The 16,118-nt window shown below is 52.0% G+C and overlaps 1 protein-coding gene across 1 annotated transcript in view; it reads right to left on the bottom strand.

Annotated features, from left to right (window-relative positions):
- Positions 1-2,435: 2,435 nt before the first annotated feature.
- Positions 2,436-16,118, bottom strand: part of UCK2 (uridine-cytidine kinase 2) — a 69,104-nt gene continuing 55,421 nt past the window's right edge. The window contains exons 4-7 of the mRNA XM_045809664.2: positions 15,679-15,821; positions 9,713-9,810; positions 7,525-7,573; positions 2,436-6,286 (exon numbers count right to left, since the gene is read on the bottom strand). Coding sequence (XP_045665620.1) covers positions 6,147-6,286; positions 7,525-7,573; positions 9,713-9,810; positions 15,679-15,821 — 430 coding nt within the window. The 3' untranslated portion in view covers positions 2,436-6,146. The remainder of the gene's footprint in view (positions 6,287-7,524; positions 7,574-9,712; positions 9,811-15,678; positions 15,822-16,118) is intronic.

Below are 16,118 nucleotides of genomic sequence, written 5' to 3'. Positions count from 1 at the left end.
TCAAAAATAGAAACGTTTAAAAAAAAAAAAAAACAGCAACAAGAACAAAACGGGGCACCTGGGTGGCTCAGTCAGTTAAGCATCGGACTCTTTTTGGCACAGGTCATTGATCTCAGGAATGTGAGATCGAGCCCCATGTTGGGCTCCACACTCAGCCAGGACTCCCTCTCCCACCCACCCCCCGCCCCTCCCACCATGCCCGCCCACTCTCTAATAATTTTTTTTTAAGCAAAAAATTCTAAACATCTTCCACCACCAGATGACGATAGAAATGCTAATTTTCCCACCCCACCCCCCAGGTCCCCTTCTCCACCCCTCCCCCTTCCATGGAACCTTTAAGCAGGTTTGAACAGGTTTATTTTCATCTGAATGAAGGGAGGGTTTGACTAAAGCAGCACAGAGTCAAACGGGTGTCTCTAAGCTGTGGAGCCCAGGGTTGGATGGGAGCCGGTTGTGACAGAGGGCGGGGACACAAAGCAAACCCGCTAAGGGCCTCACTGGCCTGTCCCTCCACTTAAAAGGGAGCAGAACTGCAATCTGAGGAACGAGCTGAGTTCCAAGCAAAGCACCCAGCTCCAGAGGTGACCCACCAAAGACTGAGTGGGTGGAGAGCAAGGCATAGGGGAAACACAGCTACACCGGCTTGTACCACTACCTGTGCAAGACACTTGCTCCGTGACTGATCATGTCTTCAGGGCCTGAAGAGGACAGTCATGCCTGACAATAATACCAGCTCTTGTAGAGGCACCTAGGTGTTATTCAAAAACACAGCCGGCTTCTGAGGGTGGATCCTCTTAAAGTTCTCTTGGATCTGCTACATTCCTTGATGGGTTTGCGCGTAACCGTGAAACTTGCGTCTGGGAACAGCAGAATGGCTCTACATTGTTAACCTTAAAAATAAAATTGCCAGTTATTCTACCGGCAAAAGATGGAGTTATTTAGGAATACCAAAGACCTGCAACCTGGGAAAAAACAACTCCGCAAAAGCAGAGACACTACGGCAAAACAGGCGAGAGAGGTCGGCTTTTATAGAGGAAAGGGGAAGTCGGGAAGCCTGTTACCAACAAGCCCATTGGAGTAAACTGGGAGTGGGGAGTATAGTGGTCTCTCATTGGCTGAGCTGTGTAGGTCTCTCATTGGCTGAGCTGTGCGGGTCTCTCATTGGCTGGACTGTTGCTGGCGGGAGAGGAGGGAAGTCTTTTTCCTCCATTCGGGATAGTCAAGTACTCTCCCTCTCTCCCTGTTGGATTTGCAGTTGACACGGAGTGGTTCGTGGGTAGGGTGCGAGAACACCTGGCCGGACCTCCTAACTCCATTTTAGCGAGGTTTCCCTTTATTAATTTTCACAGAACGTGCATGAGGGTGATTGGCTGTCTGGAAGGCAGTGGTGAAGGCATGGAAGCCGAGAACGCGCAGGGGGACTGGCGGCTAAGAAGAGCACAAAAGCCAGTTATTCTACAGTCTTTGGTGGTGGGTGACCTAGGTCTTTTAAAAACATGGAGGTAGGGGCACCTGGGTGGCTCAGTCGTTAAGCACCTGCATTCCGCTCAGGGCGTGATCCCAGAGTTTTGGGATCGAGCCCCACATCAGGCTACTCTGCTATGAGCCTGCTTCTTCCTCTCCCACTCCCCCTGCCTGCGTTCCCTCTCTTGCTGGCTGTCTTTCTCTGTCAAATAAATAAATAAAATCTTTAAATAAATAAAAACATGGAGGTAATAGGGGGCACCTGTGTGGCTCAGTCAGTAGAGAGTCTGACTCTGGGTTTTGGCTCAGGTCATGACCTTGGGTCCTGGGATGGAGCCCAGAGTCAGGCTTTGTGCTCAGCAGCGAGCAGCGAGTCTGCTGGAGATTCTCTCCCCGTCCCTCCCCTGGCACACATGCACGCTTTCTCTCAAATAAATTAAGATCTTTTTTAAAAAATGTATTAACATCTGCATTGTTACGTATCAATATATACAGAGTAATCACACACTAACACATGCACCTGTGAGTTCTCTTGAAGTTGCTCACATTTCATAAACTTCCTCCACCCACCCACATAAAGTTTTCTTCATTTAGAAGGTTGCTTGGAGATTCAACATGGCAGTTTAGGGAAGGGGTGGTGAATGGCCCAGAACAGGCAGTGAGGGAGGAGCTGGGCAATACGGAGCCAGAACGGAGCCAGAACATCCCACAGATCAGAAGCTTCCCAGAAACCTTGGCCCTGGGTTTTGGGGACAGAGACAGGGACAGAGGAGAAATGCACAAGTGCACTCTCACCAGCATTCCAGGACAGCTGAGGTCTGGGGTCCAGCCCCGCACCGTGAGGCTCAGCGACAGCAGGCTGCGTGCATTCAGCCTCCTACTCACATCCACTGAGCCGCTGAGCCCTCGCGCCCGCTGGCCTCCGTCACTGCTCCTCCTGCCCAAACACCACAAAGGAGACAACAATTGGCTCTTTTTTTGTCCAGTCTTTATTTACAGCAAAGTACATAGTATGTGGTCATTTTTGTAACTACTAACAGTAAAGGCAGGGTGGCAGAAAGAAAAGGAGGAAGAGCAAGCATCAGAAAAAACGAAAGAAAAAAAGCCTACGTCTTTATTTAGCTACTCACCCTGTTCTGAGGCAGGACCAGCGAGGCACCACCTCTAAGCGCAGCGAGGAAGCTGATCTGAACACCAGCCACCTGGCCGAAGGAGGGCAGCACGGGGCCCAGAGACAAAAGATCTAAGGGAACTCAGCTCCAGACTGACCCCAGTGCTTTTCCCAACCTGTTCTCTGCCTTGTTGTACCTGACGCCAAGTCTGTTTCCCCCACTCCCCCTGAGACAGGGTGAAAGGAAGTTAGGAAAGTCCAGCGGGTCCTCCCCAGAGGCAGAGCCCTGCAATCCAGAACCTGCCCTCGCCTGCCGAACCCAGCCCAGGTCCTTGGTGCTGGAATCATTGACAGGCAGGTGCAAGACTCCAGAGCAGAAGAAAATACTGCCCTGCCAGAGGCTGCTACTTCCCTCCGCTGGCCTTAGGTGCTAGCACAGTCAAAGCTGCTAAATCCACGAAGTTGAACAAGGACAGCAAAGGAGGTAATACACAAACCGACTGGGCTCCAGTCCCTCCTGCTTCCCAACTGCTCTGAGGAGCACGCGCACCTTCAGCCTGACCCAGTGGCCTCATGAGAGACTGGCAGTCCGCCCTGGGCACGGAGACAAGTGTCCAGTGACAAGCCCAGGAAAGGCAGGACGGCGGCATCCACATGACCACTGGGCAGCCAAGACCAGAGCGGGCTATTGGAAGCATGATGGGCTCTTAAGGATGAACTGGAGACCTTCCCCTGCCACCCGCCCCTGGCCTGTTCTTCGGCGATTCCCTTGACTAATCCCTGCTTCTCCGAGGGCCTACACTATCCACTCCAAACCAAAGCCTCAAACACCTGCGAGCTCCTCCTAGACTCCAGTCTCTCTGTCCCTCCTGGCCTCAGGCTGCCCAAGAAAAAGAAACCTGGGTCAGCACGCACAAGTTCCATTAGCACAAAGGAGTGTGAGGTCAGGCCTTCCCACGACATAAAGCTTGGATGCTTGTTCCCTGAACACTTAGTCTATGGTTAATACCTGGGCAGGGGGAGGAAGAAGCAAGCACCACTGGGCAGCTCTGAAGCCACAGGACTCCCATGCACACAGACCAACATTACCCCACCCTGCTTGTCGGTACCTCCCCCCTGGACCGCAGAGAGGACCCAGAGGACTCGGGTCATGGTTTCTGGCCTAATGATCCTACCCCTGACTCTCCAGTGGAATCAGAGATCTAATGACTCTCAAAATATCAGGTCCGGAATTTGTCATATAGAAAGCTCAAGTTCAGATAGTTGGCTAAATGCTGAGGGGGCCACACAGGGGCAGAGCTTCTCATCCCTTCCTTGCCCCAGACACGGTGCGCCACGGAACCAAGGGAGTTGTCAGCATTGCCCAGTGAGCACGGCCCAGTGCCCCAAGCCAAACCACCAAGGATTGGTGATGTTTTTTTTCCAGGAGGCCAGGCAGCCCTAGAGCCATTTTCCACCTAGGACTGGGCTACTCAGAGACACTGGAGGCTTGGTCCCAACACCACAGGTAGATGAGGAAGCAGCTAAGAACGTCAAGGCTCAGAGATGAGAAGACTCCATCTTCCAAGGCAGTGGGACAGACAGCCAAGGCACTAAATGGTTTGGCACCTGGGAGCTTCAAGTAAAGTTGAATGTGCTACCCACCGAAAGGCCAAGGCTCCCCCAAACAGGCGTGGGCTGCCCCTGAGCACAGAGAGGCCCCATCAAGGCCAGAGGCCTTGGGTCCTCAGGATCCTAACCCAGGCCTGCCACCCACCCTTCATCTCAGAACCGTGCAAGGCATGACGAGAAAGAGAATACTGATTCTGAAGCATTCTAGAACGTATTAATCCCGGTGAGTACCGGCCTCAGACGTAGGCACCTCGGGAGCCTTCCCTTGCTCCAACTTTAGGGAGCTCCCTCCAGAGCCTGCAGCTGTCTCCTGAATGTCTCAGGGGTGGCAAAGCTCTGCCGGGGAGGAGGTCTGAGTTTTTGAAACAGCCAAACAGAGTGAGAGTCACATTGAGTCCAGAAAGGGGGAATCAAAACTGGATGGTGGTGAGTCTGAGGGACGACTGGGTGTGACTAGAGAGATGTGGTGTCAGATGTACCTGAATGGCCCCAGCGGGCTGGGAAGGCAATGGGGGGAGAAGGTTCCCCAAAAACGTTTCGGACGGTGGCAGCTGCGATGGGAAGGCTGCAGGCGCCGTCTGCTGAGCACTGAGATGGTCAGAGAAAAGAAGGCTCCGGCTCATCTGCAGTTAATAGTGGAGGCTTTAGGACTCTCACATCATCTCTTCTGGATCTCACTTGGTCTCCCCCGCCCATGTCCTCCACCCCTCCACCAAGAATCTTCAGGGATCTGTACTTCTCCCAAAGAGCAGGGAGCCCTCAGGAGAGGTGGAAGTCTCTCCCCCGTGACCATGGCCGTCTGCTTGGCTAGCATGCTGTTAGCGAGCATTCCTGCTGCAAGGTGTGTGCTGTCCTCACCCTGTCGCCAGGCCCTGCACCTCAGTGAGCAGAAACTACCACTCACTCCCCATGCCACAATGCGAAAGGCCATCGGCTGTCCTTCTGCCAGCAGAAGTCCTCCACCAAAGCCCAAACTCAAGAGGCCACCGTGGGCGCTGGAGGAGCCAGCGTTCCCTCAGACACCACACCAGGTACCGTTCTACTCTCTCCTTCCCCATCTTACAGGAAGGGAGCCCATCAAATCCCTGTCAGGGAAGGAGAGAGAGGCAGCTCTGGCTTTTGGAGAGACTGAAAAGCAGGTGGGTCAGGAAGGAGTGGCTGAGCTACCCGGGCAGCCAGAGGTGGGGCACTGGGCAAGAAGAAAACACAGAAGACTTGTTCTCCTCATTGGGCCTCTTCCCTGAGTTTGATTTTTGAGCTGAGGTCTTGCCTAATTTCAACTCAAAAAAGAAAAAAAAAGAAAGAAAGAAAGAAAAAAAGAAAAAGAAGAAGAAGAAAAGGAAAAAAAAGAAAAGAGTATCTCTTGTCGACACATCATTAAGCTCCAGCTCCAAGAAGATGGCATCTGGCAGGGGAGGGGCAATCCAAGGCTCCCAACTCCACTGTCCTCGAGCTGCACAGGCCTGGGAGCCATGAGCTGGGAGCCTCCCTTTTCTACTGCCCGCCCCCCCCCCCCAACGTCTGAGCCTGCCACCCCCTGGAATACAGCGGCCATGGCCCCTCGGTGAGACTCCGGCTCGAGTCCCGAACACTCAAGTACAGGCCCTCCTACACAATACTTACAGCAAACAGCTTTACAGTATTTGTACATTTACACAAAAATAGATCCTTTTATATATATATATGTATTTATAACTGGTTACACGTTGGATTCATAATTAGGCATCACCAGTAGTAGTTGGCACAGTTTGTCATTTAAGCTCAGGGTCAAATTCGGTTTCGTTTCGCCGCTCCAAAGCACAAAAAACAAACAAAAAAGGAAAAACAAAGGCAGGTCATCTCCATGGTGTTTTCTTAAATACAGCAAAGTCCTGGGAAAGCACATATACGGACGAACTGTGCCTCCTGCTTCCTCCTCCTGTCTCTTGAAGACAGGGGCCGGGCTTGAAGGAGACAGGGGTCAATGGGGCCGGCTGCTAGACTCCGACGACTGCCTCTTGCGTGAAGGGATGTAGCCGTTGAGATAGCCATTGGTCTGCCGTTTGGAGAGCCCTCCGTTCAGGATGTCCTGAATGTGCTGCACAATGAGGTTGATGGCCACTGTGGGGCAGAGAGCGGCCATGTTAGGGACAGTGCAAGGAGGAGACAAGCCTTCTACCAGGGAACCCACCAGCTCCCCGTCCCAAGTAGACTGATCCCCACAGAAGGCTCTTTCCTCCAAAGGAAAGGTAAGATGGGACTCTCTGTTCTTAGCGTTAGAAATAAATGATACATCCCAAGCAGTGACTGATGTTAACATCACCAGATATGGAATAGACAGAGCGCTCTCCGAGACGCTGCAGACAAACACACAACACAACATCTCTCCAGGTTGTATCAACTGAATCCGATCACGAGGAAACAAAGATGAACCCAAACGGAGGGCCATTTACAAAATAATGGGCCTGTACTCCTCGAATCTATCTTCACGTCTCTGCATGGGATGGCTGTTCCATGGCTATGAATGAAAATGCCCTTCTCTTCAAGAAATAACACAGTGAGGGGCGCCTGGGTGGCTCAGTCGGCTGGGCATCCGACTCGGTTTCAGCTCAGGTCATGATCCCAGGGTCATGAGATGGAGCCCCGCATCGCATTCCACACTCAGTGGGGAGTCTGCCTGAAATTCTCTCTCTCCCTCTCCCTCTGCCCCTCCCCCTTGCTCTCTCTCTAAAATAAATAAATCTTTAAAAAAAAAAAAAGAAAAAGAAAGAAATACATAGTGAAATATTCATCACTATGACGGGCTCCCAAATAGCTCAGCAAAAAAATTAACTGCTTAAATGGAGGAAAGTTGAAATTAATTAAAAAGAGAACGAGAAGGTAGGGACTTCTCACAGATCATGTCCCAGCCTGCCTCAGTCCAGAGGTACCCCTACTTCTCAGACAAGCCGAAACCAATCAATCGATCAATAAATGCAACCGGCTCTTTCGGAATGGCTACCTTGATGGCAGGTCATTCTAAATTAAGAAGAAAATGTGCTTTTGCTAAAAGGTGGCCTCGGATGCAAGGCCTCTTAGTGTCATTGCTGGGAGTGACAGCAGAGGACCGTCTCCAGCCCTCTGCTTTCTGCTACAGAAGCATGAGTTCCTGTCTGTCACCATGCCCAGACACACACATGCACAGGGGCCTGTTCCCAAGCCCAAACGTGTAGGCAGAAATCCCCTTCTGCCTCCCAATAGCAGACCAGTGGGTCAGCCACGTCCACGGAGCCTTGTTTGCTCACCGCGTCATGTCCCAAAGTGTGACTGACATAGGGTAGAAGCTATGCTCCACAGGATGACTCCCCAGCAGGACTCACCTAGATTATCTGCACCTCTAGGAATGATCACGTCAGCGTATTTCTTTGTCTGTGGAGAAAGATATTCACAACACATTAAAGAGGAATCCCAGACAAAGTGACCCCAAGCCTCTCTTGAGGGGCTATGAGAAAAGGGTCAGCCTTCCTACCAGTGACCCCAGCCGTGGCAGCTTGAGGCTGCAAACATAGTATTTTTTATCCCCTTTATCTAAATTACAATAAATCACCTCTCTTGATTTCTCATTATTAATATTTTAATAGTGTTTAAGCTTATGACATGCACACAGAACGTGGTCTCTGAAACCGAACTCATCACTGCCTCCTCCCTACTAAGAAAAATATGAATTAGAAAAGACCCAAATTGAAAAGGAAAGTGGTTCACCTTGGACTTCTACACACAGTCTGAAAGGGGACACCACTGATCCTATCGCAAGGGTAAACCCAAGAAAAATAACCCCCCTGATGACCATTTTCATTGGCTCTGTTATCACACTTAAAAAAAAAAAAAAAAAGTAAAGCCACAATTAGATATAGTCCCCTTTTTGTTTTCTTCTTTTACTGGGATTTTGTAGACCACTTTACAAATAACTGTGTTCTGGTGTATGACCCAAGTTTAGGATAAGATCACAAAAAAATGCCTTCAGCACATGGGCATCTTCTGTACTGAAACCGTTCACATGCAACTGTGTCAGGCCCAAACCCAACCTGAACTAGGCAGACAATTCATCAGATCCGAGCTCCTGGCTTACACGGGAATGACCTGATCTTCCCTGAGCAGAGTGGCTGGACGGTGGGAACAAGCAGAAACCACCCAGAAAATATGCAGAATTTTAAGCTCCGTTACAACTAAGTAAAACAGCAGAAAATTGGCAGGTAACTCTCATTTATGTCCAATAGTAAGTTTACCTTGCGCTAGTATTAAGGTAAAAAGAGCAGGAGAAGTCCTCAGACAGATAGGTGAATGGACAGAATTTCCTAGCTTCTCCACTCCCTCTGCTCTCTGCCCAGAAACCTAATCCTGTGACCCAGTCCTCTCCAGGGGAATGAACAGGGCATCAGCGTTACTCAGGCTGACTCAGAAAGTCCACCTGTCCCCAATCTAAAACAAAAGTCTAGTCTGGTTTGAAGCAAAATCTACTAACCGACTTGAAGGAACAGATAGTTTGAGATCATACTTTTCCAGGAGAAAGAAAGAAGTTCATTACTAGGAGAAACAGAGAAATTCCCACACTCGGCCTCACTCTACACTTCTTCTCAATGCCCTCAGATCCCAGTCTCCCAAAAGAGATCACCCAAGATCAGGCTAAGTCCCAACGTCTCCCCACTCTCTCTTACAGCTTAATTATAAATCGTTACGGAGTTAGACCATGGTGAGGCCAACCTGGTAAAGACACACAACACAGGTGCGGGCATCTCCTGAGGTAAACACTTCCTCTCAAACGACATCATCTCCTACATCTTCCTCTACCACTACCCCTCCACCCACACCACTCCACATCTCTTGTCCCTGGTGGCCCTCCCTCAACACTCACCTGTCGGTCCCCATGAAGCCAAGAGTGTTTCCTGTGCCGAGGGCTGATTCACTAAACGCTGAAAATTCCCCATATACCCAACCTTCCTTCTCTGTAAGCCACCTCCCCAGAGAGTTCCCAGCTGCCACAGGAGGAATGATGAGCCTGTGCCAGGGCAGACGTATGGAAGCTTATTCCAGCATGGCAGGACACTTCCCACAGGAGAGCTAATACAGGGGCCAAAGACAAGCTTGGGGGGGGTGGGAGTGTGTCTCTCAATGCAGTGGCAGAAGAGATTCAGAAGGAAATAACCTGTTGCTGAGCCCTCCCTGCACCAATACCTGCAACCATCACAGACCTTCTGAAGATCCCAATGGCCGAGTCTATGCTTAGATATGGCGTACCCTCACACCTTGAGCCCACCAAGCAAGGAGCGCAGAGCTGGTTGGAGTCAGACAGCCGGACCCTGAAGGACCATTCTGACAAAGATGGCGGCCTACATCTCCCAGAAAACACAAAGCCTCAAAGGCTGCCCTTTCTTGGGACTGGAGGACAGAGGATCATTCAGAGAGGAATGAAATTTGGGCTGGGGGCTCCATCAACTTACATACCTTTCTGTGTGCAATTCAGTTTTAAATTCTAAATTCAACAAAAAACAAACCAAGAACACAACTCACTGGCAAGCAGAATTCCTCAAAGGCAGGCTTGACGAACGTAATGTACTGAGATAAAATCTGCTCAAGGTCCCTCCCTCTTTCGCTGATGTCCCTTAATACTATAAGAAAAGGAAAAACAAGAATCAAGAAAATGGTGCATGAGCCAACACATGTCCACCCTTCGTGAGGCAGACCAGGCTCACATGGACTCCACAATTACTCTGGATGATTCACAAGCCGGATTCCTGAGAGACTTGACCAAGAGCAGGTCAGCAGCAGCTTCAAGAAAAACAAGTTACATTTTTATTGCTATAGTCAAATTTGGCCATGACATAAGGATCTCTGAAGCAAAAGGCTGTCCAGCCTCAGCCAGCAGTCTTCTGGTTGCAAGCAGCATTTGACCCAAATAAAATTTCAGTGTGAACAACATAAAAAGCAGGACAGTCCTGCGGAGCTCGTAACAGGGAGCAGATGGGGCCCAGAGAGGCGGTGGGGCTCCCTTGTTCACCTGGATGCCGTCCCCTTGCACTTACTTACCTGTGAGCAGGGCACTGACCTACCGCTGACGTGCCACCTTATCATGCCTGGCTCCCGCCACATGCCAGCCCCTAGAGGGGTGGAGGGCAGGCAGGCGGTCCAGCTGTGATCAGCCATTCCTGCTAACCTCAAGCACGGAGGCTTGCAAATAGAAAACCACTCAGTGAAACATGACAACACCATGGTTTTGGAAATGGTGGGCTGGAGGTATAAAGCCACCCGGGTGGATCCTCGCTCACCATCTTCTACCTTCTTCATCTGGGACAGGATCATTCAGGGGCTTTCATCCATCCAACACCTTTATTATTGTAATAGAGTCTTTCGTCAAAAACCAGAAAAGGGCCTGACCATCCAAGGGACTGGAATCCTGGCTCTGCCACTCTGCACTAACCGCCCTGAGCCTCAGTTTCCCCCCCAAACTCGGTAGTGAGAGTCTGGAAGGAGAGTCTCTCCATCAAAACAGCCTCTCCCTACAGGTGTAGCTGCAAATCTCAGTGCCACAGCTGCGCCATCTTCCACCCCGATCCAGAGGGGACCCTGACCATCAGCAATCATTTGTGAAGGCTCCTTGGCTCCTCTTGACCATTTCTCAGGTTACAGACTCCGAAGAGGATGAACCTCACTGCAAACCAACTAGGGAATACTTGTGAGTGCATTTCTGGACAGCCATGTCTCTAGAAAATTCCGTGCGTCCACGCATACATGCACGCACGCAGGGAGGCAGGCAGGCAGGGGCATGAAAGAGGGAGGCTGTCAGGGTTAGGATTCGGGCTGGTGCGGAATCTGGACGACTAGAGGACCACATTCCAGAGGGTCAGGTGACACTGCTAGACCTCCTGACCCTTCTACCAGCCCCTCCATTTAAAAGGAGATTTCTCCGCAGGAACCCTGGTCACTGGTGGCTGGTGGTTCGTGTGTCAGGACTTGCCTCACAGCCCCTCCCGGCCCCCAAGGCTAGAGGAGGTGCCTCCCCCGGCCAGGAAATGGTGTTCTCCGGCATTCTGACATGGGTAGGGGGAGGGGCAGTGCCGGCGGCTCTGCCAGGGAGACGGGGCCACGGAGGAGGCCGAGCAGCCGCCACGTGGCTCACCCCCACAGGCCTCCGGAGCCCTGGCACGCCCGCTAACGGGCTCCCCTCGGCCAAAACATACAGCCAGTGTAGCCTCCAATTCTTCACGTCCCCAGATAAAGTACAAAGAAAAAAGGAAGCCAGGGCAAAGGGTATCAGAGCTGGGGGAAAAAACAAACACACGCCCGGCACTTGTACTTAGAAGCCCTGATGTGTTTGTTGCACAAGACGTGCTTTTCACACAAGTGCGGCCGGCGTGAGCAGCGTGAGCGCCGTGTCCTTCCCCTGGCACGCACACACGCACACACGGGCTCTCACCCAGCTTTCCCGCTGCCCTCGGCCCCTGCCTGCGACTCCCTTGTCACCTGCAGCCCTGACAGCGCCCCCTGCTCCGCCACCGCGTGATGTATGCGCCAGGGGGCAGCGCGGGGAGCAGGACAGTCACACTGAGGCCACTCTAGGGCCCAAGCTACCCCTCGGTCCGCCATCTGGAGCAAGGCAGGCAACACGGACCGGGTTGCAATCCTGACCCCACTCTTACCTCTGTGACCTTAGACAGGTGACTTGACCTCTGTGAGTCTCATTTTCCTTAACTGTAAAATAGAGACACGATACACAGAGACTTCCTCATGAAGTCGTTACTCCAAAGACAGGGGGATGTACAGAAAACCCTTCTGCACTGTGGCTGGTACATAGTATGCGTTCAATAAACCTAAGTTTTGGCCACAGACTATGACAGTAACAGAATCTGGGAAGCTTCCCTGACAGAGCAGGCCCCTGGGAGGGCAGCGTCTGTGAACTCAGGGGAGCTCAGGGAGCAGGGCAGACCCAGCTGAGAGCCGGGGGTCCCGCAGAGCAGGGGAAAGGTGGGAGTGGGGGGTGCAGTGCGGGAGGGACAGCAGGGCACAGACACGTGGGAAGACATAGTGGAGAGGGAGAAACAGAGAAGACAGGGAGCCATCCTCCAGTTTCTACCCTGGAAAAGGAAACAGGAAATGGGTGAGAATGTTGCCCAGACATTGGGAATGTGCAAAATCAAAAGGCACCACCCACCTCTGCTCCCCGAGAGCCTTCTACTGAGTTATCACCTCGAACAGCCCGAGACCCCTCCTCGAGCCAAGGACAACACAAGGCCAGCCAGTTCACCGCACCGAAGTGCCCTGCTCCTCAGGCGAAGTCAGGAAACAGGGCCAAGCCAAGGCCTGAGTCAGAACAAGGTCTTGGCACAAACCGGACACTCCAGGGACTCAAAGCCGGCTCCCTGATCATCACTCTGACCCGGCACACTTGCTTGGAAAGGAAAGGCCCTTTCTGAAGAGGGCAGAAAGGGCAGGAAACTACCCATCTGCCCACCTTCCCTATTTGGCTCTCACCCCCGCCCTTCCAAAGCCACCAGAGCTCCTCTGGTCAGCCAAAGCCAAGAACAAGATTTAGAAGGACCCAGAATAAATATAATTCCTCAATGGTTCAGTCAATTCACTTTAAAAATTCGTCGAGGAAATATGTTCTCTAGTAACAGAACAGATTGATTATCTCAAGGTCCACGGCGGCCCAGAAGCTATGAGAACTGGACACAGAGAATTAGAGCAGGAGAGAGAGTAGGCGTCAGCCTCCTTGGTCCACTGTCTCAGTTCTTCCCTGTCCCCAAATTCAAGGGTGGGTTAGAGTAAATAGCACACATGGAGGGAAGGTGAAAGCTGGAAGAAGCCAATACCCCTGAAGTATGAGGGGTTCCCGTGATGGAGTAAGTGTTTCTCCAAGGCTGCATGGCTCAAAGGCAAATCCCCCGTTGCACAGTCAACTCTGACCGCAAGGGTCACAGGCCCAGGAAGTGTGACACGCAGAGGGTAAAACCATGGCCCTAACTCAAGTCTCCAGGAATGTTCTGAGGCCCAGCAGCTGCTCCTGACTAACCCACCCTCCCACCCCACAAAGCACATGCCAGGCATATTTTCTGTCCTACATGGACAGAGAATGAACTTGTAGAAGCAGCGTGTGGAAAGGCCCCACAAGTCCCCCAGGAAAGTGACTCGCCAGCAGGTGACACGAGACAGAGGCCTGAGAGGGAAAGCCGCAGCCTCCCTGGGAGCATCAGGGATGCGACCGGAGAAACGCCACAGAAAGCCACCATCACCTCCTGTCTCCCACCCGTTGCGCTCAACGATCCCAGTACACGAGAGCAAGGGAGAATTATCTGTGCCATCGGCGCCATTATGATCTGTCTGAATTAGAGGCCAAGATCGTCTGACTGCCAAGGACTCTGAATTCTGTATTTCTCCAAGTTGGTTCTAGTTTCCTGTGCCATGGCTCGCCCGCCCTCCTCCCTCAAGCAGAACTGCACCCCCCGGACTTCAGGACCACCTGCTGACCGAAGGATGGGATCAGGCCCGAGACCAACTCCTGAGGACACGATGACCACTCAGAGGTTCTGACCAGTCCTGATGGAAAATTCAGGAAAACGGAACGTCTACCATCTCGGGCAAAGCAGACTCCTGACCTAAACACACTGTTACCAGCTAATGCACTGCTTGCTAGGCATTTAACCTGCATTACCGTTCATCTCACAACCCAGGGGTACTGATCAATACATAATCAACCAACACGAGTATCCCTACGTATGAGGTACAAAGAGGTTACAACATAATCTGCCCGAGGTCACACATCTAAATGGGGAAATCAAGATTTAAGTTCAGTTCATCTGACTCCAATTTCTCCCCCCCACATTGGGGCATCACGCTGCCTCGCCTCATTTGACAGACTCATGGGGACACTGAGATCGACCAAGGCAGGACCTGGGTTTGGGGACCAAGGCGATACAACCAGGTCCTGGGGCAGATGCGTGAGGGACTATCGACTCAGGCCTTGATTATCTATTAAAAAAGACCATGCAACTCTTTTCTGGCCAAAGTCATGACCCTAAAAACAGGCCTGTCTCCTTCACCTGACTGGTAAAGAAACCCAAGCCTGGGAAGTCACATGAGCCCCAAGAGCCACCAAAGTCACAAAGCTAGCCCGTGGCAGTGGGATGAGAATATGGGCCTCCCACTCTCCTTTCTTCCACCGCAGAGCTCTACCCCTCCCCCACCCCACCTGGGAGTGGAAGTGTAGGAACAACTCACTAATAGAGTGTAGACACTACTCCTTGGGAGGACAAAACCCAGGGACTGACTTCTCTATATTCCGCTCGTTCCATTTATAGTTCTTGCAAAGACAGGACTTAAGTGGATAAAGCACGAATTTGTTTCATGAACCGAGAAGAGAAAATGTCACAGGCTTTGCAGTCAGGAGGCTCTGGGCTGGAACGTATAAAATTCTAATCTGCTCGTGATTTGCTCTGGGACTGGGAGCCACCCTTGTCACTCCCGGGGTCTCGTTCCTCTTCCACGAGACAGGGATTCGAAGCCTGGCTCCCTTTCCTCACCTTCCATTGCTGTCTTCCTCACCCCCACCCCCACCCCCACGGCCCCCACGGGGGGCTGTCATTTTCCGACTCTGCTGGTACCGTCTCATCCCTGCCACCTCCTACAGCAGCCCTACCTGCAGTCTTCACTCCCACTCCCTCCATCAGAGTCATCTCCCAACAGAGAGCTGAGGCCCTTTCGCGTGCCCTGCTCAAAACCCCTTGGTAGCTCTCCCTCATCAACCAGAGGCCAAATTGGAAGCCACAGTCCCCGTAATCCGCCTCAAGCAATTTCCAGCATCTCTCTGGACAGCCCTCTAGGAACTCCAGCTTCCTGCTTCCCGGAACAGGCCCTGCGTGTCTGTATTTGCACTGTGTAATTTCTTGGGTTGTCAGCATCATCACCCTACCACATCCCCTATGAAGCCTCCTGATGCCCTAGTGGAAGCAAGGGCTCCGCTCAATGTCCTACAGGGCTGAATTCATGGGCTCCACTCCCCACCAAAGGGCAGCTGTCCCTCAGGACACCAGGTGTGGGGACCTTCACAGGCACGCCCTCCGTAAGGCCTGCAGAGGCAAAGACCAAGCGACTTTGCTCCGCAGCTGCCTGGAGAGAGTGACCAAACCTCCATAGAGCTTTCTGGAAAATAAAGGGCTAGAAGCAGGCTGGTGGGGACAAGCTGCCCAGCGCTGCGGGCACTAGGGATTCCTGCCCCCAGACATCCTAGTTAGCTCTGTCTTGATTACGATGCCTGTGGGAAAACCATAAAGAACTGGGCATTTAATCAAAGTTTTCCAGCAAAACCACAACATAAACTTCTGATTTCATCTCCGTGACCTCACAAGCCTTTCGTTATCCAAAACAGTGACTAATCCCTTCTCAGATGTCACCAAATGTTTGAGCAGCAGGACATCCTGGGACTGAACTGACTCAGCTGGACTGGGCCACCAACGGGGCCACTGGAGGCTTCTAGAACACACCTCTGCGGGAGAGCCGGGTGTCCGCATCTGTGTCCACGAAAAGCTTCATCTGGAAGAGGTCTCGCACCTCCTGGGAGTAGAAGGCCAGGATCCCTTCGAAGAGCACCACATCCGCGGGGTACACAGTGACCGTCTCTTCCTTCCTGCAAAGCACACAGCAGATGACGGGCCGGACCAGGCAGGGTGAGCAAAGGGAGGAGGACAGCGGTGTCTGATTCTGGGGTCCCCTCCCCGTAGACCGATAGCAGGACCAAAAGGGGGAAGCTAACGCAGCCTTGCAGGGCCCTTGGACCACCACTGAAGACCGACCAAACGGCCACCACGACCGGGGCAAAGGTCTCCTCTGGCTAGCTCTTCTTTTTTTTTTTTTTTTTTTTAAAGATTTTATTTATTTATTTGACAGAGATAGAGACAGCCAGCGAGAGAGGGAACACAAGCAG

This window comes from Ursus americanus, chromosome 2 (assembly GCF_024610735.1).
Source record: "Ursus americanus isolate L20-20 chromosome 2, mUrsAme1.1.p, whole genome shotgun sequence".
In the NCBI taxonomy this organism is placed as follows: Eukaryota; Metazoa; Chordata; class Mammalia; order Carnivora; family Ursidae; genus Ursus; species Ursus americanus.
This window is presented reverse-complemented; position numbering and strand designations above follow the sequence as displayed.